The sequence below is a fragment of the Uranotaenia lowii genome, chromosome 1 (genome assembly GCF_029784155.1).
Source record: "Uranotaenia lowii strain MFRU-FL chromosome 1, ASM2978415v1, whole genome shotgun sequence".
NCBI lineage: Eukaryota > Metazoa > Arthropoda > Insecta > Diptera > Culicidae > Uranotaenia > Uranotaenia lowii.
In genome coordinates this window covers 192040616-192060779 of record NC_073691.1, presented here as the reverse complement: position 1 = coordinate 192060779, position 20164 = coordinate 192040616, and the positions used below count along the sequence as shown (strand labels likewise).

General features: G+C 32.4%; 1 protein-coding gene across 3 annotated transcripts in view; it reads right to left on the bottom strand.

The window, feature by feature from the left end:
• The window catches only part of LOC129741714 (uncharacterized), a 74529-nt gene that overhangs the window by 650 nt on the left and 53715 nt on the right, over positions 1 to 20164 (bottom strand). For 2 of the 3 annotated variants that reach the window (XM_055733467.1, XM_055733463.1), the window contains exons 2-3: positions 10734 to 11189; positions 96 to 176 (exon numbers count right to left, since the gene is read on the bottom strand). In XM_055733467.1, the coding sequence (XP_055589442.1) occupies positions 96 to 176; positions 10734 to 11111 (459 nt within the window). In that variant the 5' untranslated portion in view covers positions 11112 to 11189. Of the gene's footprint in view, positions 1 to 95; positions 177 to 10733; positions 11190 to 18703; positions 18813 to 20164 lie in introns of those variants that run through there. The other variant, XM_055733477.1, reaches the window with a different exon arrangement.

Here is a 20164-nt window from a genome sequence, read left to right as displayed (position 1 = left end):
GAGAGAGAGAGAGAGAGAGAGAGAGAGAGAGAGAGAGAGAGAGAGAGAGAGAAATAATTTCAGTAACGTCTTTTTATAGTTTTCATAAATTTTACCTGCAGGACCGAGGACATCACCCCATCGATGGATCTTTTAACCGGAATCGTTAGGAATGGGATGGCGAAGTCAATTTCAACCTAAAATAATTAATCCGATTTAATTTCGAAATATTATCAAACTAAAAAAACAATTGAATATTAATTTTTAATAAAAAATCACATTTAAGGCTTATGTTCTCTGATTAAAAAGTGGATGTCTTTTTTTTTAAAATTTAAGGCTGATCTCGTGAAGAAGCTTTCAGCTTTCTTCAAACATTTTGTTCAACCGTTCTCGAGGATCATTTACGGTTTTAGGAATATCTTTGTTTTTATGATTTACCAGCATATTTAGGAAATTATTTGAATTAATATAGTTTTTACCATGATTTTTTAGAACATAACACATTGCGGCCCAAATACGAGAATTCTTGTTTTTTCAATAATGAAACTATATTCTGTAGGTAACTCAAAAAAAATATAAACATGTAGCATTGGTCTACTGATTTTTTAGATTAAGTTTGCCAAATTTGGGCATTTTCCGGCTAAGGTTTCAATCAATGAACCGTCAAAATTGTTTAAGTCACACCGATAAATTTCGAAAAAAAGGATTGAAAATTTGACGTTATTAGGCATATTTTAGCATTTTTAGATTTTCAAAATACGAAACACAATATTTTTTACGAATTTTAAAAAGTAGCTGTTTTTCAAACCTTTCGTCAAATTGCAATTTTCAGATTTTCTAAGACTTGTAATTACATCACTAGAATCAGTATGAAACTTCCTTTCTGATGAATATACATTTTAAGAGGCAATCTTGCGTGAATATATTCAAGATCCAGAACAAAATTGAATATAAGTGCAAGAAAATCTGAGAAATTGAAAATTGACAAATAATTCGAAAAAACAGCTACTTTTTAAAATTCGTCAAAAGTCAAAAATTCTATGTTTCGTATTTTGAAAATCTACAGATGCGAAAATGTTCCAAATTACGTTAACTTTTCAATCCTCTTTTCAAAATTTTCAAAACAATTTTGACGGTTCATTGATTGAAAAGTACGGTTTAACATAACTTTTTTTCATTTTTTGTGGACTTGATCTTAAAAAAATTCGAAAAAAATGTACCCTCATGTGCAACGTATAGCTTCTAACTACAACTTTCTTTGAAATTAAGTGAAATTTTTTTTGCATTCCATTGCAAATCTACAGTCTTTTTTCCGAAGCATGTTTTTTCGGATTTTTTTTTCTTAGACTTAGAATCACGGAAAAATGAAGTTTTTTATCTGAAAATTGCATGAGAAACATATTTGAGTTACATTACGAGGTTTTCAAAACTATTAAAAAATTTGTAAAAATCGGTTGAAAAACAAGAGAGATAAAGCGCTTTGAGGCTATGAGATTCAAATTGACACTCAAGGTCTGATTGGGGAGTGACTGACTGAGGTCTGACGGGGTGCGTCCATAAAAAAGTAATGATGCAAAATTAAAGATTTTAAGAATTCTTTGAGGGTTCCTGAAGAAATTTTTAATTTGGATGCATCCGAATAAAGTTACAAGCCGCCAAACTTCCAAAAGTGACATATTGACACTTAAGAGCGGATTAGGGTTAAGTAGGTTATTGGCTTTTACGGCATTTTTATTTTCAAATGTTTTCAAAGGAATTGGGTCGATTTTGGGATAATTCATTAAGTTTTTAATCTATTTTGCCCGTCTTTTGGAAAGCTATTTTATTGAATTTTTATTTGTATTTTCACCAAAGGCATTAATGTTTTTATTTTGATTTTTGGAATGTGAAACTGTTAAAAATGTTTTAAGTGGATTTTCGATAATAAGTTTTCCAAAATTTGAAACTGTTATAGAAATAAATATTTTCAGGGTTGTTGTTCGTTTTCAGGGTAATTTATTTTATGAAGTTTTCAAACAACTCGTAGCAATTTACATGGATTAAATTGTTGTGATCATTTTCTTTCCTTTTTTCTCGAATTTTAGTAATTTATTTGGAATTATTTTATTTTTGTGTTTATTTTCAAGCTTTCAACTTTTTTATAGGTTTTAGGTACGCAATTTCAATCATTTGGTTTTGTTAACATTTTGGGAAGATGAAGAATGTACAGAATAAAAAAATAAGTTAAAAAAATCAAATATGTGGCAACACTGCACAACGGTGCAGAACATCAATCTAGTTGTACACAATAAATAGCGCCCAGGGATGAAGAGATAGACATTTGATGTCTTCAGCAACATTGTTCAGTTTTAGATGGAGCATATTCTAGTATCAACATTTATGCCGAGGGGTCCACCGATAGCGATATAAAAATGCTAACTTTTTTGTTTTTCAAATTAGGGCTTTAATGTCTTCGACAAAATTGTTAATCTGATCAAAATACATAACTTTGTTGAATATGTCAAAGTCCTATCACATCACCCTCAGGAGTTAATAAATTAGGGCTTAATGTCTTCGACAAAATTGTTTATCTGATTAAAATACATCACTTTATTGAATGTGTTAAAGTCTTATCACATCACCCTCAAGAGTTACAGTCAACTTGCACTTTTCGATAGACGAGCTTTCCAAAATTGCCAATAAAACACACTAAATGCTTTCTATAGGGCTTCAGCAACTTTGTTTCAAAGACAGCGAACCATTTTATCCTATCTACAACGTGTCAGATTCAAAAAACTGTTTTTTCAAGAGATTTTTTTTCTTTGACTGTAACTTCTAAGTGTGATGTGATAGGTTTTGAACATATTCAACAAAGTTATGTATTTTGATCAGATAAACAATTTTGTCGAAGACATTAAAGCCCTTATTTCAAAAACAAAAAAGTTAGCATTTTTATCTCGCTATCAGTGGACCCCTCGGCATAAATGTTGATACTAGAATATGCTCCATTTAAAACTGAACAGGGGCGGTCCTAGAGTCGGCTCTTGGGGGGGGTGATTTTCCAATTTTCAAAAATCAGTCAATATAAAGGAACGTTAATATCTGGTAAAAAAACAACCATTTGAGTGAGCGAAAGGAGAAGGGAGGAGTTACCGGGGGGGTGTGTTTTCCCTTTATAAAACAACCAGCGAATCTATAATAACCACTGCGAAAAAATGTTGATATTTTTTTTTATTTGTCGGTATAATAGGTTTTTTAAAATTGTCATTTTAAGAGCCTTTTAAAAAATTTCTCGTTATAAATGTAATTTTTGCAATGAAAATAATACACACGTTGTTGAGAGATGAACACGTAGAAAAAAAAATCAAGTTATCTTTATTTTTTCCTGAGCTTCTAAATATTAGAGCTCTGGCATTTTATAATTTATCGAAAGTATTTTACTTTTCACCGATAATCCCGATAAACAAATTAACAAACATAATCAACGGGCATTGAATTCTTCATTGGGGTATTTTACTGAATCGTGATTTGGAAATAGTATTATATTAATACCTAAATACTTAATAGTATATTAGTATTATAATTTTCAAATTTTTCAAACATAATATATAAAATCAACACTTTAAATATAAATTAAGTAGAAGAAACCGATCATCAAAATCTGTTTTTAAATTTTTTTAACCGAATTTTATTTGATTTGCTCTTGAATTTAAAGTTTTCATTGAAAATTTTCAATTTAAATTGTATTACAACAAATAAACTACAAACAAAATTGATTAATCTTTGTTCACCTCCACATAATTACCAATTTTTTTAAATAATTTTGAATTATAAAAAAAATTATGAAATGAAAGAGTTAATTCTGAATGTTAATCCTCTTCTTTAGTTAACAGTCTCGATCATTTGCAATTGAAATAGCCAAGCCTTCAGATTAAGAATATCAAACCTTAAGCTAAATTTTAAATTAAAATTTCAATATTATTGTGTAGATCAGCTGAAAGCAGTATCGGGGACATAATTGCTGTAGATCAAGGAGTGTTGGTTAAAAATCGCTAAAAGATCTTTGACTGTTTTGCATGGTAGAATGCCGTGTTGCCGAAAAAATAGTGGAATGCTAAGGGGAAAGTTTTAATTCACAAGGGAAAAATTAAAACCGTGGCAAACTGATTTTGGAAGCTTTTTGCGTCTTAAACTCGATTTTTTTTTGTCTATTTTTTCCCTTCTTATTTTCTGGCGTTGAGTAATTTTAAAACTTAGCAGTTCAGAGTGAAATCGATGAATGATAATTGATGAAGTAACTAACCTAAACAACAAAAAAATATGGTAAATCTTTTCATTATCCTTTATTTATTCAACGATGCAGGTCAGAGGGAAGAGTGCTAAGAAGTTACAAATTCCCGAAAAAACAATACAGATATCGTCTAGATAATCTTCGTATTTTACAAAATGGGGAAAGATACTTACTCCTATAATTTTTTCTTATGGTAAATTACTCACAGTCTTTATGAAAATTGATCATTAAGTTAATACCTTTTTTCTAATTTTTTTTGATATTTTTCACTTTTGCTAAAAGTGCACAAATTTCTCCGATGAGCCTTGTATTTTCAAAATTTATACCGGAAAAAAGCGCTGATAAAATAATTCAAATTTGCATTTAGAGCTCCCAAATAAGTTGAAATCAGTTTCAAATTCTTTGCACTTCGGAAAATGTGAATTTTATTTTCTTGTGTTATAGTTTTGAATGCAGATTTTGGGTTCTAGAGATGAATTTTTGAATCTCTATCTCCAACACCAATTCCTGAAACAGCTGATATAAATACTTTTTTGTTCCTTTTTGGCACTAAAACTCATAGGAAGAGCAAAAGTCATAAAACGTAATCTCTTTCTTTGATTTATTATTGCTGAAATCTCTTGAGAGGTTTTTTTTAAATTTAAACTCTTCCCGATCAGGAGGAAAAATCAAAATTATATCAAAATGAGATATTTTGATACTCAATTTTTTTTCTATCAATATGAGTTATAATTCAGTACTCGTAGGATGTTAAAATATTTCAAATCATATAAAAAGTCTATACGATCATAGCTTAATTATATCAGTTTTTGATATGCTCAAATCAAGATTATATCTCATTCAGATAGCATAGCTTGATATTGGGCAGAACAAAATCTTACATAATTATAACTCATCACGATATGAATGCTTCGAGTAAAATTTCTAGAGGAATTTCAATAACTCACATAGTTTGCTAAAACCATGCTCCATTTATGGTTTTCCAAAAATTGAATTCAATTTTATGAATGGGTTGAGCGAATTTCATTAAAGCACGATTTGGGCCGTTGACTTCGATGTCCGTGTTTTATGGAATGTCGTATGCATATTAAAATAAGATATGATCATAATATTTTATAACAATTTGACGCAAATTCTTTACCGTTGAAAGTGAGTTCAATCCTGTTCGAGAAATTCAATCAAAATAAGATATTACCCAGTTTTAGGAAACTTATAGTCGAAAACTTTGAGATCCAAATTTTATCTAAGAAAGATATAAATATCTCCTTGAAATATGTTTTAGTTATTGTTTGGACATGCTCTCCTGATCGGATTACTATGAATATTTTATATTCGATTTTTGTTTGGCAGTACTTGTATTTTTTTCACAGTCATCCATAATATGAATGTTTGATGTAATACATTTAAAACAGAATTAAATAATATCAGATCTAAAATTAAAATTTATGTTTTTGAATTTCATAATATAGGTTATGGTGTAGGTTATTAATTTTAAGTTTATAATTCATATTTGAATGGTGGATTAATTGAAGGTGAAAAATTCTCGCGAAAGAGAATCTCAACTGTGATTCAGAATCTGATTTGTTTATTTTGCAATTGAAGGCAATAAATGTATGATGGAAGCAGAACAAATATTTCAGTGTTATAACCATTTTCACCCCCCTGTATGACTTTTCCAAATTTTTCATTTCATTCAAATTCAAAACAAAATCAAGAATTCAGAAGCTCTGAATTTGAAGCAAATACTAAAATTTGTTGCGATTTGTTCGTGTTAATTGAGGCACATGAGGGAAATTAGTGACAATTTAAAAAAAAAGTTGTCCCTACATTTTATTAATAGCAAATTCGAAATCAACACTCAACAACACACTTTCGTTGAGTAACTTATCAACAAAAGTTATTTGGTATAATTCAGTCCAGGGAATCCTAAGTTACAGCTGCTTGAGTTTAGTGAACCGACTTTTTTCAATATTGAGCCTTTTAAGTGATAAATTAACTTTTTTGTGGAATAAACACCCCCACGGAGTGGAAAATTTTTAAAATTTGAAAACACATCTACTAAGAAATGTTCCAACTTTTTATAGAAATTCGAGCATTTGCGGGTATTTTGTAACGGATTTTTGCCGCTTGGGGGGGGTGATCACCCCGATCACCCCCCCCCATAGGACCGCGCCTGAAACTGAACAATGTTGCTGAACACATCAAATGTCTATCGCTTCATCCCTGGGCGCTATTAATTTCGTACAGCTAGATTGATGTTCGGCACCACTGCGGAATGGATGCTGCTTTGTTTGTTTTGGAATGATGCCAGTTCCGGTTAAATAAGACGGACTGAGAAAGCGTAAATTTGAAATGCTGCCTGATTTGTTTTAAAATGATGCCAGTTACGGTAAATAAGACGGACTGAAGAAGTGCAGATTTGAAAGGCTGCTGCTTGATTTGTTTCGAATTGATGTCAGTTACGGTAAATTAGACGGAATGAAGAAGCGCAGACTAGAAAGGCTGCAGGAATGATGCTTGTTCCGGTAAATAAGACGGACTGAGGAAGAGCAGATTTGCAAGGCTGCTGGTTAGAATTTGTTTTGAAATGATGCCAGTTCCGGTTAATAAGACGGACTGAGGAAGCGCAGATTTAAAATGCTGCATGCTTATTTATTTGAAGTGATGCCAGTTCAAATCCATTTGGGCGACTTCAACGCAAAGATTGGCTCCGACAATCAGGACCTTGAGCGCATCATGGGGCGCCATGGTCTAGGACAGATGAGCGAAAACGGAGAGCTGTTTGTAGAATTTTGTGGCAACAACAACATGGTGATCGGTGGATCGCTCTTCCCCCATCGACCAGCACATAAGGTCACTTGGGTATCCCGAGATGGCCGAACAGAAAATCAAATTGACCACATCTGCATCAGTCGAAAATGGAGAAGGAGCCTTCTTGATGTCCGCAACAAACGAAGCGCAGACATTGCATCTGACCATCACCTCGTCCTTGGCGAGATACGACTGAGAGTTGCGCGTGTCCAACGGCGCGAGGAGAAAGTCGGGTGTCGATACGACGTCCGCCGGTTGGAGAATCCAGAGGTGAAAAGGGCATACGTTGAACAGCTAGAATCCCGAGCCTCGGAGCTGCCGACAGACGGAACAGTCGAAGAACAGTGGTGTGGAATCAAGAATGCCTTTATCACGACGAGCCATGGTACTCTCGGTAAAGTTTGTGGAAGAAGGAGTGAATGGATGTCGGATGAAACTTGGAGGATGGTCGACGATCGGAGAAAGGCGAAAGTCGGAATTGAGCAGGCATGTACCGGGTCAGCCAAAGCAGCCACCCGCTTACGATATGCGGAGCTGGAAAAGGCAGTTAAACGAGCTTGTAGACGAGACAAGAGAGCCTGGACAAACTCCCTAGCCGAAGAGGGAGAAAGAGCCGCCGCCAATGGAGATATCCGATTACTTTATGACATTTCTCGCCGCCTCAGTGGTGCAAGGACTAATGCAAGAATGCCGCTAAAAGACCGAGCAGGTCAGTTATTGACCGATCGAACAGATCAGCTCAAACGATGGACTGAGCACTTCGAACAACTCTTCCGAGTCACGAATAGCGATGGCCAACAGAATCTGCAGCTCGAAGCGCCAACAGTGAGTCGCATAAATGGCGTCAACTCGGAAGCGCCTTCGCTGGCTGAAATAGAAGCGGCAATCAAAAACATGAAATCCAACAAAGCACCTGGGATCGATTGCATCCCTGCTGAAATGCTGAAAGCCGACCCTGCCCTATCAGCACAAATGTTGCACCGTCTTTTCGCTGACATCTGGGATACTGCAACATTCCCGGCCGACTGGATGCAGGGTATCCTCGTAAAGGTCCCGAAGAAAGGAGACCTGACAGAGTGCGGTAACTGGCGAGGCATAACGTTGATCTGTACAACCCTCAAAGTACTCTGCAAAGTGATTCTGAACAGGATCCAGGAGAAAATAGACGCTACACTCCGACGGCAACAAGCTGGATTCCGATCTCGACGATCATGTGTGGACCACATCACAACGCTACGAATCATACTGGAACAAATCAACGAATTCCAGGACTCTCTTCTGCTGGTGTTCGTTGATTTCGAAAAAGCATTCGACCGACTTAACCATGAAAACATCTGGGCGGCTCTAAGGCGACGAGGGGTCCCAGAGAAACTAGTCCATCTCATCGAAGCACAGTATGAGGCATTTTCGTGCAAGGTCTTGCACGACGGTGTCTTGTCCGAACCAATCCCGGTAACTGCTGGAGTGAGACAAGGATGTATTCTATCACCGCTACTTTTTCTAATCGTAATGGATGAGATTCTGATTGGATCGATTGACTGTGCACCGAACCGAGGATTGCCGTGGAATCCTTCAACAATGGAGCAACTGAACGACCTTGACCTGGCTGACGATATTGTTTTGCTCGCCCAAACACAACCAGATATGCAGGGCAAACTCGACGACCTCACCGAAAGTTCCAAGGCAGCAGGTCTCAAAGTCAATGTCGGAAAGACCAAGTCGATGGAGATCAACACAGGAAATCCCTCCAGTTTCATGGTAGCTGGGCAACAAGTTGAGAAAGTGGAGTGCTTCCAGTATCTTGGTAGCCAGATTACGCCTGATGGTGGTACCAGAAAAGACATCGAAACACGGATCAGAAAGGCCCGATTTGCGTTTGCGAGTCTCCGAAACATCTGGCGGTCACGCCAGATCTCTCTACGAACAAAAATCCGAATCTTCAACTCAAACGTCAAATCCGTATTGCTGTACGGGTGCGAAACTTGGTGCACATATGCGGTAACGACGCGAAAACTGCAAGTATTTGTAAACCGCTGCCTGCGGAATATCATCCGCGCTTGGTGGCCTGGCAACTGGATCTCGAATGAGGAACTACATCGCCGGTGTCATCAAAAGGCGCTAGAAATCGAGATTCGGGAACGTAAGTGGAGATGGATTGGGCACACGCTGCGGAAAGATGAAAACGAGATTTGCAGAGAGGCGCTAGATTGGAATCCAGAAGGTCATCGAAGAAGAGGCAGACCCAGAAATTCGTGGCGGCGAAGCCTAGCCGCTGAAATCCGAACTGTCGACGAGAATCTTGACTGGGACCAGGTGAAGACGCTGGCTCCGGATCGTCAACAGTGGAGGTCTTTTACCACGGCCCTATGCACCGGAGGATCGGCGCGGGATCATTAAGTAAGTAAGTAAGATGCCAGTTACGGTATATAAGACGGGCTAAAAGCACGCAGATTGGAAAGGCTGCTGCTTAGTTTGTTTTGAAATGATGCCAGTTCCGGTAAATACTGAAGAAGTACAGATTGGAATGGCTGTTGCTTAGTTTGTTCCGGTAAATAAGACGGACTGAGGAAGCGCAGATTTGAAAGGCTGCGTGCTTATTTATTTTGAATTGATGCCAGTTCCGGTATATAAGACGAAATAAAGAAGCGCAGATTTGAAAGGCTGCTGCTTTGTTTGTTTTGAAATGATGGCAGTTCTGGTAAATACTAAAAATGTGCAAATTGAAATGGATGTTGCTTAGTTTGTTTTGAATTGATGCCAGTTCCGGTAAATAAGACGAACTGAAGAAGCACAGATTACAATGGCTGCTGCTTTGTTTGTTTTGGAATGATGCCAGTTCGGATAAATAAGACGAACTGAGAAAGCGCAAATTTGAAAGGCTGCTGCTTGATTTGTTTTGAAATGATGCCAGTTCGGATAAATAAGACGGACTGAAGAAGTGCAGATTTGAAAGGCTTCTGCTTGATTTGTTTTGAATTGATGTCAGTTCCGGTAAATGAGACGGACTGAAGAAGCGCAGATGTGAAAGGCTGCTGCTTTGTTTGTTTTAGAATGATATCTGTTCCGGTACATAAAACGGACTGAAGGAGAGCAGATTTGTTTGTTTTGAAAGGAACGAAGTTCGAGTTTTAAAAATAAGATCAAATGAAGTATTAAGGAATAAAGAAAACCAACTTGGAAAAGAATTGGTTTTCAAAATTGCTTATCGAAATTAAAATTTTAATTTGAGATTAGAGGTGAGAAGGAATCTGGAGATGAGATAAAGAATGCACAGAGTTAAAAAAACAAATACGTGGCAACCTGATATAGAAGCTTCAAAATGTAAACAAAACACAAATAAGTTACTTGTTGGTCTAGTCTTGTGAGAGATGGACGTGTTAAAAAGCGAGATTCTGAATTATGATTCAGATTAAACGTCAGTTTACGACACATTTCATAGCTAATGTTTCTCTAATATTTTTAGATTTAATCAGTTACAGGCGGCATATTAATTTCTAACACTTATGAACAGCCTAACGCATTTTTCGAAATTTGTGTACCGATTTTTGGAATGATATCTGTTTTTAAAAAATATTTTTTCCTAGTCAAGTATTTCTTCTAGATTTTAGCTGACTTTTGGGAATATTTAGTTAATACATATTATTTAGTAGTCTTACCGTAAAGAAAAACTCACCTCGATGTTATTATCCTTGGTCTGAAAGCTGATAAACTTGGGCTCTCGAGCTTGCTGCCCGCCATTACTCCGGGTACTCCTGATAAGACCACCCCCGTGCAGCCGATTACTGTGGTGCTGATCTTCTTCACTGAGCTCCGGAAAAGAGGCCGCCTCTTCGTCGATTTCGTTACGCCTATGATGATGCCACCGATGTCCGTGATCGTAACGTGCTCTATCGTGAAAACTGTTGTTAAAACTTGTGCTGCTAGCATTTTCAGTTGTCGCTGGACCTGCTTGGCCGATCTGTGAAATGGTCCCGGTAATGATCACAACGGCCAGCATTGTCCTGGTGATGCGTGTTTTCCAACTTCCGTTTCCTGTGGCCCGTGGCGGCATTTCGCTGATCGACGATGGGATGGGATGCCTCCGGCAGGTTTATTCAGGGTTGTTGACTGGTGCAATGCAATTACCAAACTGAGCGAAACGATAAAGTTCAATCTGTGTTTTGTGAAATGATTTCATGTTGGGATTTTTTTCTCCCAAACTGTGGGAAGAGTGGTGGCATTCCGTCGATTTTTCCTTCATTTGCATGCGCTGAATATCGAACCGAAAAGAGTTCGTTTCCTGATGGGCATCAAATTGCTGAATTGCAGAAATGCTCGGTTATAAAAAAGAGCAGTTCCAGGATTGATCCAATTTGTGATGGTACAATTGCTTGAGGTTAGGTGGATGCAAAAACAATGGAACTTACTTGATACTTTGGCATAACTAACATACATATGTTAGAAAGAAGAAAAACAATTTATCAAAGTCAGTGGCATTTGTCATCGTTACGATGATGTAACGTTTCTTCGGTTTTGAGCTTAGGAAAAAAAAGCAAATTTCAAAGACCAAACCAGACAATGGATAGAGTATTTAGACGCGTACTTTTAAGCATTACAACATACATGTATGACAAAATGTATGCCGTTTAACATTCAATGAGTGCTGGAGATGAGCCACACAGTGCAGTAAAAATGCTTCAAAACTCTTCGGTTGAAAAAAAACTCTTGTCACATTCATTTGAGGGAAAACTAATTTTTCATTGCACCGTGTTCAGAGTTGTCAAAGAGAAGCACAGGCATAGGTACGCGTGCCTTTTTACAATGAGGAAGGATGCTGTCGAGCGTTAAATTGAGCGCGATGAAAGTGAAAAGGCGATAAAGTTAGTAGTTTCTGGGGTAAGTTAATGTGAAGTTAGCAGAAGCTGTTACAAAACATGGTTTCTGGTTCTTGATCTTCAGCTCTGGGTTCTAAGGAGCTTCGCTTGCCTATCTAACGAGGTCAGTTGTCATTCTGTTGAAAAAAGTTCTCATGACTTCTTTTTTTACTGCTTTGTTGCAAAATTCGATCAATTATTTGCAAAATAGTGAATTAAAATTTAATTAACTGTTTTCATCAATTTTGGGAGAAAAAAATGTATCTTCAAACATTGATCCTGACCAAATGCACAGAGTTTTTCACAAAATTACATGAATCACACAAAACGGTAAAATTTAAAAACATGAAAAAAGGGGGGCTTGACAAAAATGACAAAAATGACAAAAATGACAAAAATGACAAAAATGACAAAAATGACAAAAATGACAAAAATGACAAAAATGACAAAAATGACAAAAATGACAAAAATGACAAAAATGACAAAAATGACAAAAATGACAAAAATGACAAAAATGACAAAAATGACAAAAATGACAAAAATGACAAAAATGACAAAAATGACAAAAATGACAAAAATGACAAAAATGACAAAAATGACAAAAATGACAAAAATGACAAAAATGACAAAAATGACAAAAATGACAAAAATGACAAAAATGACAAAAATGACAAAAATGACAAAAATGACAAAAATGACAAAAATGACAAAAATGACAAAAATGACAAAAATGACAAAAATGACAAAAATGACAAAAATGACAAAAATGACAAAAATGACAAAAATGACAAAAATGACAAAAATGACAAAAATGACAAAAATGACAAAAATGACAAAAATGACAAAAATGACAAAAATGACAAAAATGACAAAAATGACAAAAATGACAAAAATGACAAAAATGACAAAAATGACAAAAATGACAAAAATGACAAAAATGACAAAAATGACAAAAATGACAAAAATGACAAAAATGACAAAAATGACAAAAATGACAAAAATGACAAAAATGACAAAAATGACAAAAATGACAAAAATGACAAAAATGACAAAAATGACAAAAATGACAAAAATGACAAAAATGACAAAAATGACAAAAATGACAAAAATGACAAAAATGACAAAAATGACAAAAATGACAAAAATGACAAAAATGACAAAAATGACAAAAATGACAAAAATGACAAAAATGACAAAAATGACAAAAATGACAAAAATGATAAAAATGATAAAAATGACAAAAATGACAAAAATGACAAAAATGACAAAAATGACAAAAATGACAAAAATGACAAAAATGACAAAAATGACAAGAATGACAAAAATGACAAAAATGACAAAAATGACAAAAATGACAAAAATGACAAAAATGACAAAAATGACAAAAATGACAAAAATGACAAAAATGACAAAAATGACAAAAATGACAAAAATGACAAAAATGACAAAAATGACAAAAATGACAAAAATGACAAAAATGACAAAAATGACAAAAATGACAAAAATGACAAAAATGACGACAAAAATGACAAAAATGACAAAAATGACACAAATGACAAAAATGACAAAAATGACAAAAATGACAAAAATGACAAAAATGACAAAAATGACAAAAATGACAAAAATGACAAAAATGACAAAAATGACAAAAATGACAAAAATGACAAAAATGACAAAAATGGCAAAAAAAATTAAAATAAATTATAATGAATAAAAATGGCAAAAATGAATAAAAAGTAAAAATGACAATATTGAGAAAATTTTCAAAATTGTCAAAATTGTAAAAATTGTCAAAATTGTCAAAATTGTCAAAATTGTCAAAATTGTCAAAATTGTCAAAATTGTCAAAATTGTCAAAATTGTCAAAATTGTCAAAATTGTCAAAATTGTCAAAATTGTCAAAATTGTCAAAATTGTCAAAATTGTCAAAATTGTCAAAATTGTCAAAATTGTCAAAATTGTCAAAATTGTCAAAATTGTCAAAATTGTCAAAATTGTCAAAATTGTCAAAATTGTCAAAATTGTCAAAATTGTCAAAATTGTCAAAATTGTCAAAATTGTCAAAATTGTCAAAAATGTCAAAATTGTCAAAATTGTCAAAATTGTCAAAATTGTCAAAATTGTCAAAATTGTCAAAATTGTCAAAATTGTCAAAATTGTCAAAATTGTCAAAATTGTCAAAATTGTCAAAATTGTCAAAATTGTCGAAATTGTCAAAATTGTCAAAATTGTCAAAATTGTCAAAATTGTCAAAATTGTCAAAATTGTCAAAATTGTCAAAATTGTCAAAATTGTCAAAATTGTCAAAATTGTCAAAATTGTCAAAATTGTCAAAATTGTCAAAATTGTCAAAATTGTCAAAATTGTCAAAATTGTCAAAATTGTCAAAATTGTCAAAATTGTCAAAATTGTCAAAATTGTCAAAATTGTCAAAATTGTCAAAATTGTCAAAATTGTCAAAATTGTCAAAATTGTCAAAATTGTCAAAATTGTCAAAATTGTCAAAATTGTCAAAATTGTCAAAATTGTCAAATTTGTCAAAATTGTCAAAATTGTCAAAATTGTCAAAATTGTCAAAATTGTCAAAATTGTCAAAATTGTCAAAATTGTCAAAATTGTCAAAATTGTCAAAATTGTCAAAATTGTCAAAATTGTCAAAATTATCAAAATTATCAAAATTATCAAAATTATCAATATTATCAAAATTATCAAAATTGTCAAAATTGTCAAAATTGTCGAAATTGTCAAAATTGTCAAAATTGTCAAAATTGTCAAAATTGTCAAAATTGTCAAAATTGTCAAAATTGTCAAAATTGTCAAAATTGTCAAAATTGTCAAAATTGTCAAAATTGTCAAAATTGTCAAAATTGTCAAAATTGTCAAAATTGTCAAAATTGTCAAAATTGTCTCAAAATTGTCAAAATTGTCAAAATTGTCAAAATTGTCGAAATTGTCAAAATTGTCAAAATTGTCAAAATTGTCAAAATTGTCAAAATTGTCAAAATTGTCAAAATTGTCAAAATTGTCAAAATTGTCAAAATTGTCAAAATTGTCAAAATTGTCAAAATTGTCAAAATTGTCAAAATTGTCAAAATTGTCAAAATTGTCAAAATTGTCAAAATTGTCAAAATTGTCAAAATTGTCAAAATTGTCAAAATTGTCAAAATTGTCAAAATTGTCAAAATTGTCAAAATTGTCAAAATTGTCAAAATTGTCAAAATTGTCAAAATTGTCAAAATTGTCAAAATTGTCAAAATTGTCAAAATTGTCAAAATTGTCAAAATTGTCAAAATTTGTCAAAATTGTCAAAATTGTCAAAATTGTCAAAATTGTCAAAATTGTCAAAATTGTCAAAATTGTCAAAATTGTCAAAATTGTCAAAATTGTCAAAATTGTCAAAATTGTCAAAATTGTCAATATTGTCAAAATTGTCAAAATTGTCAAAATTGTCAAAATTGTCAAAATTGTCAAAATTGTCAAAATTGTCAAAATTGTCAAAATTATCAAAATTGTCAAAATTGTCAAAATTGTTAAAATTGTCGAAATTGTCAAAATTGTCAAATTGTCAAAATTGTCGAAATTGTCGAAACTGTCGAAACTGCCAAAAATTGTCAAAATTGTCAAAATTGTCAAAATTGTCATGATTATTCGTTTTATCCACGAAAAAGGGGAATGTTCTATTCCTAGGATTTCTAAAAAAATGACAAAAATGACAAAAATGACAAAAATGACAAAAATGACAAAAATGACAAGAATGACAAAAATGACAAAAATGACAAAAATGACAAAAATGACAAAAATGACAAAAATGACAAAAATGACAAAAATGACAAAAATGACAAAAATGACAAAAATGACAAAAATGACAAAAATGACAAAAATGACAAAAATGACAAAAATGACAAAAATGACAAAAATGACAAAAATGACGACAAAAATGACAAAAATGACAAAAATGACACAAATGACAAAAATGACAAAAATGACAAAAATGACAAAAATGACAAAAATGACAAAAATGACAAAAATGACAAAAATGACAAAAATGGCAAAAAAAATTAAAATAAATTATAATGAATAAAAATGGCAAAAATGAATAAAAAGTAAAAATGACAATATTGAGAAAATTTTCAAAATTGTCAAAATTGTAAAAATTGTCAAAATTGTCAAAATTGTCAAAATTGTCAAAATTGTCAAAATTGTCAAAATTGTCAAAATTGTCAAAATTGTCAAAATTGTCAAAATTGTCAAAATTGTCAAAATTGTCAAAATTGTCAAAATTGTCAAAATTGTCAAAATTGTCAAAATTGTCAAAATTGTCAAAATTGTCAAAATTGTCAAAATTGTCAAAATTGTCAAAATTGTCAAAATTGTCAAAATTGTCAAAATTGTCAAAATTGTCAAAATTGTCAAAATTGTCAAAATTGTCAAAATTGTCAAAATTGTCAAAATTGTCAAAATTGTCAAAATTGTCAAAATTGTCAAAATTGTCAAAATTGTCAAAATTGTCAAAATTGTCAAATTGTCAAAATTGTCAAAATTGTCAAAATTGTCAAATTTGTCAAAATTGTGAAAATTGTCAAAATTGTCAAAATTGTCAAAATTGTCAAAATTGTCAAAATTGTCAAAATTGTCAAAATTGTCAAAATTGTCAAAATTGTCAAAATTGTCAAAATTGTCAAAATTGTCAAAATTATCAAAATTATCAAAATTATCAAAATTATCAATATTATCAAAATTATCAAAATTGTCAAAATTGTCAAAATTGTCGAAATTGTCGAAATTGTCAAAATTGTCAAAATTGTCAAAATTGTCAAAATTGTCAAAATTGTCAAAATTGTCAAAATTGTCAAAATTGTCAAAATTGTCAAAATTGTCAAAATTGTCAAAATTGTCAAAATTGTCAAAATTGTCAAAATTGTCAAAATTGTCAAAATTGTCTCAAAATTGTCAAAATTGTCAAAATTGTCAAAATTGTCGAAATTGTCAAAATTGTCAAAATTGTCAAAATTGTCAAAATTGTCAAAATTGTCAAAATTGTCAAAATTGTCAAAATTGTCAAAATTGTCAAAATTGTCAAAATTGTCAAAATTGTCAAAATTGTCAAAATTGTCAAAATTGTCAAAATTGTCAAAATTGTCAAAATTGTCAAAATTGTCAAAATTGTCAAAATTGTCAAAATTGTCAAAATTGTCAAAATTGTCAAAATTTGTCAAAATTGTCAAAATTGTCAAAATTGTCAAAATTGTCAAAATTGTCAAAATTGTCAAAATTGTCAAAATTGTCAAAATTGTCAAAATTGTCAAAATTGTCAAAATTGTCAAAATTGTCAATATTGTCAAAATTGTCAAAATTGTCAAAATTGTCAAAATTGTCAAAATTGTCAAAATTGTCAAAATTGTCAAAATTGTCAAAATTGTCAAAATTATCAAAATTGTCAAAATTGTCAAAATTGTTAAAATTGTCGAAATTGTCAAAATTGTCAAATTGTCAAAATTGTCGAAATTGTCGAAACTGTCGAAACTGCCAAAAATTGTCAAAATTGTCAAAATTGTCAAAATTGTCATGATTATTCGTTTTATCCACGAAAAAGGGGAATGTTCTATTCCTAGGATTTCTAAAATGTGAAATTTTGGATTGAAAATTACAAAGTTAGCAATTTTTTCCCCGAATTAAAAAAAAACCTATCATTCATAACTAGAACTACACAATAAAATATGCATACGACATCTGAATTTTAGATTTTAAGCAGTCTAAAAATATTTTTTTAGTTTACCCGGATATGGGAATTTTTTTATTATCTGATCTTGATCTTTTGATTTTCCTCAAAATTGAAAATTTGGTACATTTTTACGACTTTAAAACACAAACATTTTTTTCAGATTATCAGATTTTTAAACTTTGTTATTTTTCAACGGAAATCATAAAATAGCACATCGAAACGCATTGAAATTTTATCAGCTTATTGAAAAAAAACTTTTAAAGTAATGACCTTTAACAAAAAAATTGTAAATAAGCCTTCAATCTTGTCTAAAAGTACCGTCTGCATCATCGAGTATTCTGCAAAACTAACTTTTTATAGCTTAATTTATAATGTAACTCCTTTAAGAGTTATGAAAGAAATAATGACTATAAAACTCTATTTTTGCATCGAAAACTAACAATGGTCGAACAAACGAGCTTTTAACAACGTGATAACAAAAATATTCATTAAAGCAGGTAGAAAAAAAACTATTTTCCGCGCTCTGTAGAGTGTTTGAAGCAAAACTGACTCCAAGCTTCATTTCATTTCAAGGCTTCAATTTTGGGGAAGATCTGAAGACCCCGGCGCTAAATCGTCAGATAATAAAAATTCCCCATATGACAGTTAATTACAGACAGAAAATTATTGGTTAGATAGATGGATAGAAAATCTCATAGAATTTACTGAAAGAAAAACATGCGCATTTTGATTTCCAACAAAGGCTTATGAGACATTTTTTCGTATGAATTAATTAAAAAAAAGTTAGAGCCCGAATACTTCTGAAAAAAATTATAATTCGCTTACGAATCGTAATATGAATTTATAAAACTTTGTAGAAGATAATTTGTCTGTTTCTGTTCACTGTAGAAATAAAATGTTTGAATCAAACAACAATAGATTCAAGATTATAAAATTGTATTATTTGTTGAGCACTTTTGGTGAAGAGTGAAGACCAACCAAATTTTTGCTAATTCATATAACTTGTATGTTTCCGCAGTTTTGCGATTAATTCTTTTTCTCTATAAAGATAAGTTCTGTATTATCTACCTGCTTTAGTTCCCGGATTTCTGATTTACTAGGATTTGCGAACTCCGATTTCACTTCACACAAATTTCGGCTTCACACAAACCACTATTGAAGGACGGCTTTCTCAATCTCAACTGACCTCGAGTTGGAATAGTAGTGCTAGTTTTATTCATTATGGTCCAGCCCAAGGCTAGAGTGCCAAATTCATGGTGCATAATTTAATAGCGATATGCTTAAAATTGATAATTATTGAGCGGTAGTATTTGAAGCTTTTGTTGATGTACAAGGTAATTACAAAACATTCGTCAAGTTTGTGTAAGACTTGATAGGAATCAATTCAAAATTGATCTTCAATGTTTGGGATCAAAACAAACCCATTGATGAAGACGCCAATTGATCATTCGACAATATAGAAAAGGTAAACATTCAGATCACCTGGCAAACTATTTTAAATTGGCGGCTTTCGAAGGCTATTATCACCTTGCGCATAACCCAGTCGATGAGTAATGCATTTGCATATGTCTTAACTTCAAAGATAGAAAACCCCGAGACATGTCTATCTGTGGCGTCTTCAAAAGCGGAAAACTACACAGCAAAAAAAGTAATGCGATATTACATCAAATACCTGCACATAACTTGAGTCGCAAATGGTACCTAATTTTACATTGTTTTGATGTACCCGGCTGGTTGGAGTCAAAGACTATGTTTCGTACCGCTGATCCATATGAGCCAAATTTCCTAAAAAATGAAATATAATGAAATATGTTTTTGAAGCTGTGTTTGCTTATATTTTAAATTAATTTTGGTAGTACTTACAAGCCAAACAAATACAGCTGAGGTCCGTAATACGTTTCTTAATTTTTGAAATGAAATCAAATTTGAACGTCAACAAAGGAAAACATTGACTACTTGATGCGATATCACATAGAAGGTTATAATATTACACTTCAAGACGTATTCGAGTTGTGTACATCATTAAGATGTATTATTGCAACAGAAAACTGTAATCCCCAGAAATTACATCGTCCATCGTTACATTTTTTTTTGCTGTGTATCGAGGAAAATCGCTACACATGTATAGTATTGAGACAAGTCTTACTGTACTAACTGTACTAAGCTTGAAACTACTTTAAACATATTGCATCACACCGGATGACATCAAACAGCCAGCCGAAACAATGATCTTCGAAAATATTCTGCACAATTTAACTGTTCACAAATTTTCTAAGCCCATCGCTTGGCATGGAAGCGCTGAGATGCGAGGGTGTAATTTTAAGTTATCGTTCACCTTGTTGAATGTTAACTCATCTTCGGGGGTTACCAGCTTCGGAAAGTTTTGATTTTGAGTAGGGACAAATGCATGACCAACCCACAGAAAGTGTACTATGTATGCCGTGACCGGGATTCGATCTTATGATCGTTGGCTTAGAAGACTTGAAGGCCATCCTCTACGCTAAGGGCGGCAGCGAACTTAAATTCTGA